General features: G+C 46.7%; 1 protein-coding gene across 5 annotated transcripts in view; it reads left to right on the top strand.

The window, feature by feature from the left end:
* Positions 1 to 12,215, top strand: part of DAGLA (diacylglycerol lipase alpha) — a 71,535-nt gene that overhangs the window by 26,811 nt on the left and 32,509 nt on the right. For 4 of the 5 annotated variants that reach the window (XM_048053074.2, XM_066998820.1, XM_066998823.1 and 1 more), the window contains 5 exons: positions 2,659 to 2,797; positions 3,319 to 3,530; positions 5,927 to 6,028; positions 6,650 to 6,788; positions 10,154 to 10,241. In XM_048053074.2, coding sequence (XP_047909031.1) covers positions 2,703 to 2,797; positions 3,319 to 3,530; positions 5,927 to 6,028; positions 6,650 to 6,788; positions 10,154 to 10,241 — 636 coding nt within the window. In that variant the 5' untranslated portion in view covers positions 2,659 to 2,702. Of the gene's footprint in view, positions 1 to 824; positions 941 to 2,658; positions 2,798 to 3,318; positions 3,531 to 5,926; positions 6,029 to 6,649; positions 6,789 to 10,153; positions 10,242 to 12,215 lie in introns of all 5 variants that reach the window. The other variant, XM_066998822.1, reaches the window with a different exon arrangement.

Raw genomic sequence — 12,215 nt, 5'->3', positions numbered from 1 at the left:
TTCTCCTCCCGGTTTCCCTGCTGGAACTCCCATCTTCATCTTCTGGAAATGTAACTTCTGGGATCTGCTACTCTGGCATGAAGCCAGAGTCTTCACAGTGACAGCATTATGGTGGTGTTTTTTTTTTTTTTTTTAGTGGGCTTTACAGTCTCAGGCCTTCTATCATCTCCTTTCTTTCCAAACCAGGGGCGAGGCCCTGGGCCTCACAGTTCAGGTTTGGCATAGGCAGTCTTTGAAAATTAATTGGGACTCTTTCTGCAGCGTGCTGGCTGCCCGGTAAGCATACAGCTAGGAGCGACAGCCCCACAGTGACCGGTCCCGTGTGTGACGGTGAGTGCCGGGCTGCTGTGCTCTGGCCCATCTGTTTCTCTGCCCAAGGAATTCACCTCAGGTGCTTGCTGCTCTTGCTGATACCCTGCCCCGAGCTGGCGGGGCGGTGAGAGCAGGCGGAGTGTGCCTGCCTGCGCTTGGAGGGGTGCGAGAGTTGCGGAAAGCGCCTCGGTGGGACGCGGCTGTGAGCTGGGAATGACGGGAGCCAAGGTCTGAGCTTGGCCAGAGGCAGAGCGAGCGAGCATGTTGGAAAGTGCGTCCGCGTATATGCAGCGGGGCTAGCGGTACTCGAGATAAAGGGGCTGTCGTGCAGGCGGCGCGCGATAGGCAGGCGGGTTATTCACGGCGAGGCTGGAAGGAGTTGCCAGATGGCCAGAGGAGTGAGCAGTTTGAAGGTAGAGCTGCAGTGTACCGAGTGCTCTGATTATTATGTGCTAAGGAAGTGTGAATCCAAATGGTGTTGTAATTTCACATTCGCTATGTTTGTGGAATAGAGCGTTTCCTTCACCCAAGTGAGTAACGTGCTGGAAGCGTCAGCCTGTTCGCTATGGAGTCTCCCGGAAAGTGCGCAAGACTTGTGCGTGTTTTCAGTGCTTGGGGACTGAAGCAGGTAGGTGGGGCTGGGCCGGTGGCCCTGGGTGTCAGCACAGCAGGGAGGCTTCTGTTCTGGGGGGGGTCTGCACCGTGGGAAAGGGATGGGGTAACCACATGCGCCTGGTGAGTACGCCTTGGTGGGACGGGGAGGCTTCTCTACCTGAAGCAGCTGGTGCTGTGATACAGTCTGGTCTGTCACAGAACCAACACTCGTGTTACTGTGAAGAAAGTTCAAACTAGTTTAAATGTGACCATGTCACTTGTCCCATTGTGTTTTTTTTAAACTCGGAGCACTTAGAGACATGTGCAAGTTAAGTTTTTTGTGTGGCGTGTGAGGAGCAGCAGAAGATACTCCCTGTAAAATGCAGTTGGAAGTCCTGATTACATCAGAGGTAACAAATGGGGACGCTTTCCTTTTTGCCTAGCAGCAAATTGCCAGATCAGTATGAAAAGCTGTTGTTTCTTTCAAGACACATCTGTGGAGCAGCGTGGTGACCACAGGTCGTGGCCGGAGCGCTCCGGCTGTGGCACGTGCTGGTGGAGGGTGGGCAGGGGCTGGGGGCCGTGCTGCAGTTTGGGACTGAGATGCCTTGGGAGGACGCACAGCGGGGAGGCCAACGCGTGTGGTGCCCCGGTCTGTGGTAGCACAGGAGGGTGCAGGTCGGGAGCGTGGTGGGGTTTGGAGCACAGGAGGGAGGAAGCGACCATCGCTGCAGTCGAATCTCTGGTGGCTGTGGGCAGACCGCGCAGAGGCGAGATCTCTGAAACAGAAGGTGGGCAAAAGCGTACAGAAGGCACGGCTGCTGGTGAGGGTCCGAGTGTGTTGTACCAGAAATGCCAGAGGGAGAGGGTGTGCTGTGGGGACAGGCGGGACTGGTCTGACCCCGCGGGATTGGACTGGAGCAGGCTGGAGCGTGCACAGCAGAACTGAAGTGGTGTGGGAGAGCTCTGCTGGGAGGAGGTGTCTGGATAGCCCTGTGGAGTCTTGTGACTTATATCACTGCTGTTTCTTTTTTTAAAAAGGGTTTGTGAAGCTTTAGAAATAGGAGCACAAACAAAATGCGAGGAGGAACAGCCAGCCCCTCAATCTTCGACCTTTTTAATTGCTAGTCCCCGTCAGGGCCAACGTGAACACAAAGGAGATGTAGAGCTGGCAGGGTGCTTCTGTGCAACTTGTGGTTGAGCGAGAGATCTCCTAGGAGTTTGCTCCCTCTGCTCTGAGTGCTTTCTGTTGGGAGTCAGTCAATAGCTTTGTCAAATGCTCCTGCTAACTGTTAATGGTACTTCGGCTTGCTGAGCCAAGTGAGGGAGGGCACTGTTGGACAAGAGAAGAGGCTGCAGCAGGTACGCCTGTGGAAGAACACGGTAATAGGACCTTGTTCAGGGTTGAAGCCCCCGCATAACCTGTCCAAAGCACCTGACTACTTACTGACACAGAGCTCCAACAGGATTCCCGGTAATCTTGTGAAGTGGAGCTGGGTGAGTGGTGATTTTGTCGGGTGAAGCAGGTGTTTAAGTCACTGAATCCTTCCCACCCTTCAAATTGTACCTTCTTCTCCTGCGTGCTCCTTCTCGAGCATGCCATGCCCCCTGGTGCTGGAAGGAAGAAGCTCTGCCATCTTTGGTGTAAGAATAGGATAGCTCTCAGGTGTGGTCCTGCTGGCATGGGGCTGCGGGGCTCTGCTGTTGGGGGTGAAGAGGATCATCAGTGTCTTTGATTCTGTTCTTTTCTAGGAGGTGAGTGTCGTGCCTGCTGAACTTTCTCAGACCCACTAGCCATGCCAGGGATTGTTGTGTTCCGCCGTCGCTGGTCTGTAGGCAGCGATGACCTCGTTTTGCCAGCAGTCTTCCTCTTCCTCCTGCATACCACCTGGTAAGTGAGAAAGGCAGGATGATGGCTTGAATTATTCCATGATTTATTTATTTATTTTTTTTTTGCTGCTCCTGTTTCTTGCAGCTGTAATTCTTCCTGCACTTATACAAGTGTCTGGAAGGCTTCTATGGGCTATTTCTGATGGACACCAGCATATTCCCAGCTGTTGGTTGTTTGGAGAAGTGCTATTCCAAGTTCCAGTTCCAAAGAAGAAGCCTGACCACTGGAGTCTGGGGCTATGTTTGTGGACAGGGGCACAGGAAAAGCAATCGGAGTAGTAGATCCCATGGGATAATGTGTCTTGACACAGATCATCAAATTGTTCTGATGGGGGGGTGGGTAGCAAGGCTTCTGCATGGCTTGTAGGGAGGGGATTTCCAGAACAAATTAATATTAATTGTCAGCAGCCAAGTTAGGTGGGACACTGAGGATCCTCAGTAACTTGGAGGAGAGCAGGTGTGGGATATTGCATGTGGCTTTCTTTGGCTTCCTGTGGTAACGAGCTGGTTTGTGACTGGCAGGTTTGTGATCCTCTCCGTGGTGCTCTTTGGGCTGGTGTACAACCCCAACGAGACCTGCTCGCTTAACTTGGTGGACCACGGCAGAGGCTACCTGGGCATCCTGCTCAGTTGTATGATCGCAGAGGTGGCAATCATCTGGCTCAGCATGCGAGGCAGCATCCTGTACACAGAGCCCCGGGACTCCATGCAGTATGTGCTCTATGTCAGACTGGGTAAGAGGCAGCGGCCTGAGGCCTCCTAATGACTCAGCCTCCACACTGCCATCTGCTATCGCAGAAGACTTCTCTCCCCACACCCTGACAAACACACAGCTTCTGAAAGACATCCAGATGGCCACTTGTATGTGATATGCATCTGAATACATCACATATACTGCACCCTGTCATTGCTGTAAGACTCTCATGCAGTGCCCCAAATATCTTTCTAGCAAACCTTTAACTTGTCATCCTCATTGCGATGCAGGTACATCCTTTTCCTCTAAGAAAATATGCTCCCCTTCTGTCTTGCAACACAGATCTGCCACAGTGAGATGCATCTACACCTCTCTCCCACCTTTTTTCCACAAGTTTTCCTATGATACAGGCATATGCTTTTGTAAATCATGGCTGTTCTCACCCTGAGGCATGTGCATGTCCTTGCCTGTCATATATATACTTAAATCTGCATCCACCTACCTCGAGACGTACCTGACCTCTTGACTCACATGTGATGCATCTCTCCATCCAGCAACCTGCACTCTGATACTCTACCTCCAGGCACTGGGAGATAAATAGGTTTGCCACCTGCTCACTGGTTGCATTCTCTCTCTTAGGGTGCATATTTATCTTGTGTTCCTAAAAACATTTCCTGTTTTGCTCACTCACCAAGAACTAGGCTGGAAAAGGGATTGTTCTTTAGTCTGTCATTCAGGGTTTCCATTTTAGTTTTTCTTCTCTCCTCTGGTATTCCAGAATAGAATACTGCTATTCTCTTCTAGATACAGAAACTTGATTGGATTTTTTTTTTTTTTGCTAGGTGACGATTCTAAGAGAATCTTTCGGAGAGGCAGAGTCAAGTCCATTCCAACAAAGCACTGCATGTTTTTGCATCGCATGTTTTTGCTGGATTGTTTTCATGCAAAATTTGCTAAAATATGGGTAACCTTGCTTGAAAGCTCTGTCTGGGAGACATTTCCGCCTTTGAGTGCTAAGTGCAAATCATTATCATGAAGAGCAAACAAATATTTCTCTCCAGTTTCCCAGACACACTGCGGTCTCCCTAGGGAAGCACGTAGAGCCTGATAGCTTGAGTAACACTGTTAAAAACAGACTAAATGGGGCAAGGGAGGGAGAGAGAATCCAAAGAGCCATTTTCCTACCCAGGAATAATCCAGATTTCTTTCCTGCCTGTGTTAAACCATACCCATGTTCAGATTCTGTTTTAACACTGTAACATGGGTCTTATGTATGTTTAGCTGATGTTTTTTACTCTTAACAGTTTTGTCAGCTCTGATGATAGACATAGGGCCGTGACCTTTTCATGGGCAAGGTCTATGTGATTGTCCTGTTTCAGCATGTGATATTTAGTGCCTACAAACCTAAAGATATAGCTCTGATGTGAGCCCACAACGGCCTTGTCTGTGCTGCTGCTGCTCCTGCTCTGCAGCTGGTACTCTCAGAGGGGAGGTCAGCTAAGGAGGGCAAAGCCGAGTTCCACTTCAGAACATAGTTTGCGCTGATGAGGAGCTGGGTCCAGCTCTGGTTTCTGGCCCATCGCTCCTGCAAACTGTTTGCTACCTGGCTCTTTGAACTAGTCTTTCTGGGATGGTGAGAGTCTCTAGCAGACCACGTGCGGTCCGATACCGTGCCCATGTGTAGATGAGGAGGGTGGATGGTCAGGCATCAGGCCGGAACGTGGCTTCAGTCTCGGCTCCACCAACGGCATGCTAGGCGTATCAAAGTAAGCTGTTTACCCTCTCGGTACCTGACTCCCCATCTGTACTTTGGGGTTGTAATGCATTGAGAAAGTGAGGATGGGCACTTCGTAGCATTCCCCAACTTCTTTAGGCCATTGTCAATCCCCAGTTTCTTGCTCACTGCCAGGGTATCGTGCAGAACTGAGGAGCCAGTAAAGGCTTCCTTCAGGACTGCACCCTGGCAACTGTTGCTGTAAGGACTGCAAAGGACAGAGGTGATGGGAATGTGCTCAGTGTAGTAAGCAGAATTAATCTTGGGTACACATCACTATTTACTCCATTTCTTTGAATCAGGCCGGCTCTTTGAGGTGGTTGAGAATCACCTAGGTGTGGTGATTCTTCTTACCTGGGAGTCTTTCCACTGTCATGGGTGGAAGGTTGATTCACACCTCTGCAGCCAGAGTACTTGCACATACAGAGCTGTGTGGTCCCTGTGTCACTTAGGAGTAGTTACTGTTAAGGAGGCATTATGTTTTTGGTTCGCTTTCTTGAATAACTCCTTCCAAAGCACTGGGGCCCAGTCCTGCCATCACTTAGCCTGTGCCACTGTTCTAAAGAAGCTGTCTTTGAGATTCCTCTCCAGAAGATGAGGAGAGGCAGTCATTAATCCTTAGGGAGATGCTGCTACTATTCATTGTGTTCCTTTTGTTTCAGCTATCTTGGTGATTGAGTTTGTGTATGCTATTGTGGGCATCATTTGGCTAACGCAGTACTACACTTCCTGCAATGATATCACCGCAAAGAGTGTCACTTTGGGTATGTATTTGGAATGTGGTTTGTGTGCATTCCTGTGTATGCGCAGACATCCTCTTGCCTTGGAGAGCTAATTCATTCATGCATGTGGGGATTGACTGTTGGAAGTGGATTATAGCTGTAAATGTAGTGCTTGTTTTCCTGAGACATTAGAGCTCAGAACAGTTGTTCTATTCATTTGTTTGTGCTGTCTGCACTGAGGCAAGGATTCATGTTCCCATGGAAGGGTCTGGCTGAGGAGTCTGAAAGACCTGGTTCCTCTTCTGTTCAAAATGGCTTTACCATTTTTCTAGAACTTGTTTTCAATCCCTCAGTGGACTGACTGGGGGCCGATGGTAATGTTACAGTCCACCAGTACTCAATGAGTACAGTACTCAATGAGTGTTTAATGGCCTTCTGCACGGGCAATCTCCTAGAACAGCTGGAAAACCTAGCTGTGGTCAGAAGCCTTTGCAGAGGATATTTACTTGTGCTGCACCTGGCTGCAAAAGTATTTGGGTTAAATTCCTCTGTCTGCCCTGCAGCAACGGAGAGGTACGTGTGATGTCTGTGGAGAAGAGCAGAGAACGACGATGCTGCCAAGACTTAAGGGCAGTGCACCTGACTCCTCTCCTTTCTTTGTAGGAATGGTTGTGTGCAACTGGGTTGTCATCCTGAGTGTCTGCATCACGGTCCTGTGCGTCTTCGACCCGACAGGCCGGACCTTTGTCAAACTGCGTGCCACGAAGCGGAGACAGCGCAACTTGAGGACATACAACCTGCGGTAAAGCAGCATTTCTGGAAGGGCGCCCTGCTTTCTTTGGTTCTTGGCATTCTCCCTGCCTTGCTTCAGGGAGCATTCAGCTTCAGGCGTTGCTTCCCTTTGGTGAGGGTGATTTTGGAGGAACGCAGCGCAGACTGTCAGGTGCTGTGTGTGGGCATCTGTATCTAAAGGAGGCAAAGCAACGAGGTATCTGGATGGATTATGCATTAGTCACTGGTTTTGTAAATACTTGCTAGCCCCTTGAACCACAGTGCTGATCATAACAGCTTGTTTGTCTGTCCTGTAACATTGTGTTTTGCCTAGTAACAGCAAGGCAATGCTTAGATTTTGCTTAGGTAGAGGCATCTTTTTCCAAAGCCCACTTCCTCCTTTATTTTTATCTGCAAAATAGAACCTTTTGGCCTGAGTTTTCTTGTGTTTGGTTTTGGCCAGGAAACAGTTTCTTTTGTGTTGGAAGCTAGATGTTTTAATTAAGAATTGATTGCATCTTTGAGCTACCCAGATGGGGATGTGAAAGCTTTTTTCACCAAGCAAGGCATTTTTCAGAAGCTTTTTCCAGTAGTGGGACAACACAAACAGGCTTTTGTTTTATTATGCAGTCTTGACATATGTAACTGTCAGCAAGGAATGTGGCTTTGTAGGACTGAGGGCATTATGTTTTGAATGTTAAAAATGAGACTTTTAAAAAAATATTCTGCAAATTTTGTATTTCTCATTGGGAATGTATATTCAAGGAGTGTGTTGAATATGTGCTCATTCAGTGTCTTGAAATGGGATACTTCAGACTGTATTTTTCTGTAGGGAAAAAAAGTCCTTAGACTCTTCTAAGGACCACACAGCAAGCTTTGTTTGAAGGCAAGCTTTGTTTGAAGGAGCCTGGTTTTTACTGCAGAATATATGATGCTCTTTCTTACCTTTCCAGTATGTTACTAACGCTGTCCTTGGATGTTCAGTTAGTGCCCTGTAAGCCTAATGTGTGCAGTTGCTGCATTATGATAAAGACATTCCCAGGCAGATCTGGATGAGAAGCTGGAAGATACTATGAAGATACTGTGGATCTAGTACCCCACAAAAAATATGAACTGTTGGGCTTAATCAGGTTTTTTTTCCAAAGGGAAAACTGACTGCCACAGGTTACGAAGTTCTTTTTGCTGGAGAACTTAAGGTAGAATAAAACAAAACACCAAAAATGATCTTCCCTCTGGAATTTTAAGATCCCAGACAACTGAGTGAAGGTATTTGTCCCTTGGGCCATGGCCAGGTTTTTCCCTCCAGGCCTGTAACATTTTCAGAGAGCTTGTGCCTGCTGTTTGCAGATTTCTACTGTAGAAAGGGGAGCATTAACAGATGTTAACAAGCAAAATGCTGTGGGCTGTAATGTGAAAGGGAAACATAAAATATTACTACGTGTTCGCTACTAAAGCAGTTGTTTCCAGAGTATATTTTGAAATTCTCCACTTAAAACAATCCTTCTGAGGAATATGCTTTGAAATTTTCTGCCTGTTTCTGGACTGTGATTCTGCAAGATGCTGAGGACCAGCCATTCCTATCGAAGTCCCCCGGTCTGCAGTGATAGAGCCTTCTGACGTTACAGCAGTAATTTGACCTTTGCATTACCTTAATCTGAGCCATATTTCCTCTGTTTTAACTCATGAAAGTACTTGGTTGGTTTGTCACATTTAGGAGACATGTGACTTTGGCTTCCTTTTTGTGGTACTCTGTAACTTACTGGACTCCGCTACACAGTGGTTTTCCTTTACTAGTGGCATCTTGATGTGTGGGGGCTTTTACAGTCTTGCAGAGCTAACAAAATAAATCAAAACAAAACAAATGACTCAATTAATTGTGTTGAGACTTTTCTAAGAAACTCGCTCTAGGGCTCATAATAAACATGTGGAAGTTCAGTGTTAGGAAGAAAGAATTTGGGAAAAGTTGGAGTGAAAATAGCTCAGAGCACACTGGCTTTTCAGCCCCCGCGGTGAAGTTGTGAAGTTCTTCGCATTGCTGTCTGAGTTCTCTGGAGTTTTAGTAGAGCAAACTGGCATTGCCAACTCTGTCTTAAGACCCACGTATTCCTGTTCCACTTTTTGGAATCTTCCTTGGAGGTTATGGGTAGTTTTAAAATGTTCAGGCATGAGCTGATGGATAGCCCTGCAGAATCTCCTCCTCCTGTTGCAGGCAGATACTTGTTTACCAGCATCTTTTTCTGCCAGGTGCAACCCACTCTTTGTGCTTGGGATCTTCCTGATGTGATCATTTGGCAGAAAGCTGGTGGTCTTCTTGATTTGGTCTTGATTAATTAACATGGGTCTGACCCATGTTAAGTTAGTGTTCACATTAAAAAGATCCTGCGTTAGAAGAGCTGTGGACTTTCTCACATGCAGGTGGCATGGCTGTCTGGCAAAAAAAAAAAAGTCACCTGCTTCAACAGCGCCAAGTCTGACTTGATCTCAGGTTTGTTCTGCAGGAATGCTAGTTAAACATAAGGGACTGTCACCCTACAAAGTGTTGTAACTAGGGCAAGCTCACGACAGTGGAATGAACTCAGCAGTAGTTTATTTTAAATAGGGTTGTCCGGTTAGCTAATTTTGAACTGAAATTGAAATGTCATATAAACCAAATGTGGGTTGAGTGAAACCTTCTGTATTTAGGCTCTTTTAACCTTTAATAAATTGAAAGAGAACGTTTAGCTTGCTTTTCCTTTTTCAGATTAAAGTTATGCACCGTACTTGAAAAAAGAACAGACTTTTTTCAGTTCTATATTACTGCATTACTTAGCATAAATATATATATCCAAATAAGCAATTTATTGGAAAGATTTGCACAGCTGTTATTGTAAGTACTCAGTGTCTTTTGTACCCCCCCCATAAAAAAAAAAGTAAAGTGTTTCCACTGAGTGGTGGTACGTCAGAGCTACCAAGTTTCTGATGCAGCTACCAAGTTTCCAGTAGAAACTCCTTCCATTCAGAGAATCGTAGAATGGCTCAGCTTGGAAGGGACCTTAAGATCATCTAGTTCCAAAGAGGTGGAACACCTCTTCTGTGCACCGCCAGGTGCTTGGACATGCTGCTTTCAGCAGGTGATATAGAACAACCATCTTGCTCAGGAAGGATGCCATCTATATAAAAACAGAGGCTTGGTCCTGGCTAGAACATTGATAAGCTCACTTTCCTATGAAATGAGCTCAGTCTTTAAACTGTGTGAGGTCTCCTTTTCTCTGCTAGAGCAACATAAAAGTAAAAGTATGGCTTAGGATGCGTTTTACCTGTGGCTACATGGTTTATGTATTGGATCATACTGTTGTTTTGTCATGTTCTCCTGCCTGTCCTCATGTGCCAACCTACCCCTTTATTTCTTTACTGTAGACACCGCCTGGAAGAAGGGCAGGCCAGCAGCTGGACTCGCCGACTCAAAGTTTTTCTTTGCTGCACGCGGACAAAAGACTCTCAGTCGGTAGGTACCAAGTGTCTCCTGTCAGAGAGCAAGCTCCGTGTGTGGCTGACGGTACATGGGACTCAGCAGAGCACAGCAGTGTGGGATTCCTGCTGTCAAACCTGGACATGTCGCATTTCCCTGTGAGCGTTCTTTGAGATTTGGAGCCACAATGAGTCCAGTAAGCCTTGACAGCAGTGCATGCAGGGATCGAAGATGTCTTCCAAGAAGCAGCAAGCTGAGCTGCCTCCCAGAATGAAAAGGCTTGAAGTTTTGCTGTATGCTAGTTCCTTTTCCTTTCTTTCAGCCTGAGTGGGTTGAATTTACAGTTCCTTTTCTGCAGGAGGGAACCTGGGTATCCCATGCAAAAACAGAAGTTGCTGTTTCTCTTTAGGTGCAGATTTTCACCTTTCAACATTGCTGGGGAGGGCAGTTGTCTTTTTTAAAAGAGCCAGTCTTAACCTTCTGGTTTTGAGTATTACAGGATGCTCTCTAGGACAGGTAATAGCACAGAAAAGCAATGTTGTTTGTCAGTTTTAAGCTCTTCTCCTGAAGTTGTTCTTTACCTTGCTGTTGTGGCAAACTGGGGTGATTTTAAGTGAAGATATTGGTGGAAAGATATATTTTTCATCAATTTAGGTTCAGCACTTGACAGCACTTTGGTCGGCTTCAGTTTCCTTTTGCTTAGGCAGTTTCTCTTACTGTTTGAGTTTGTCTTTTATGCTTCAAAAAGAGACCTCTTTGAAGGTGGGGAAAATGTAAACCTGTCAGAATTGGCAAAGGATTATTTCTAGATACCAACTGGTCCAAACCTATCATCTAATCCATGGATTCAAACGAAGATTGACACTTTGAAGTCTTTATGTGCTACAGCTGGTACTTTCCCTTGCAGAAAACAGCTAGGGGGGGTGGGGTGGGGTGGGGAAGAGGGAACACAGGAGGGTAAGGGGTTGATTTTTGCTTCCATAAAAGTTAGCAGCCCATTCATTCCTATTGAAAGCAGTGGGAGCAGGTTTTTATATGTTAAGGTGGTATTCAACAGGACTCCCAGTGACCTGCTGGAGAGGTGAATAGTAAGGTAAAGAATTTTGCTGATGATTTTACTATTTAGGTTGGTGAGAATTAAGAGTATCTTAGAACTCCTGAAGGACCAAGCAGAACAAGGGAACTATCAATGATAAACGAAAGTCGTAATAGAAAAGGATGAGGTGATGCATACGCATCTGAAGAAACAAATTACTCACACACACTGATAGGCTCTGAATTAGTTACAACCTCTCAGGAAAAGAGCTAGGAGTTATCAAGGGCACCTCAACAAAGACATCAGTGCACAGCAGTGACCAAAAAAAAAAAAAAAAAAACACCCAGAAAAAAACATTTAACTTCAGTGGAAGGGCATAGAAAATGACAGGAAAGCCATCAAGGGACCGGCCACATCAGTGATGTTCTCACTAAATATAGTTTGATCTCCTAAAAGATGCAGCAGAAAAAGGAGCATAATGGAAGGGACGTGAGCTTGTATAGCAAGAGAAATAAGACTGGGACTTTAACCTCAAAAGGGAAAGGTGCAATAAGATGAAAAGCTGTGTAAAAATAATGGAGAGTCAGGTGAAGGCTACCTGAACATGTGTTCATCACAGATGGCAACCAGTATGAATTAGATTAAAAAGGGTTGTTGGTAAGTGCTGCGTAGTTATCCTCAGGGTGCGGTTTCCAAAGTGTGGATGGCTGCAGGAGTTGTCACAGCCCTTCTGCAGAAATCCAGCAAGTGTTCTGGCGTGCTGGTCCTGCCCGGCGCTCCTGCAGTACTGGACGAAACACCTCGTGGCTCCTGGGGGACATCCGGCCCCGAGCTGCTGTCCTGCTCGGGAGGAACGGCCCAGGACTGCTGACCTTCACAGATCTGCTAGAGCTGCTTAGGAAAATCTGTCTGGAAAACTGCAACGAAACAAGCTTTGTGCCGTGGCAGCTCAAACAGCGGCGTTCCCTCAAGGG

Source organism: Anser cygnoides, chromosome 5, assembly GCF_040182565.1.
Source record: "Anser cygnoides isolate HZ-2024a breed goose chromosome 5, Taihu_goose_T2T_genome, whole genome shotgun sequence".
Classification (NCBI taxonomy): domain Eukaryota; kingdom Metazoa; phylum Chordata; class Aves; order Anseriformes; family Anatidae; genus Anser; species Anser cygnoides.
This window is presented reverse-complemented; position numbering and strand designations above follow the sequence as displayed.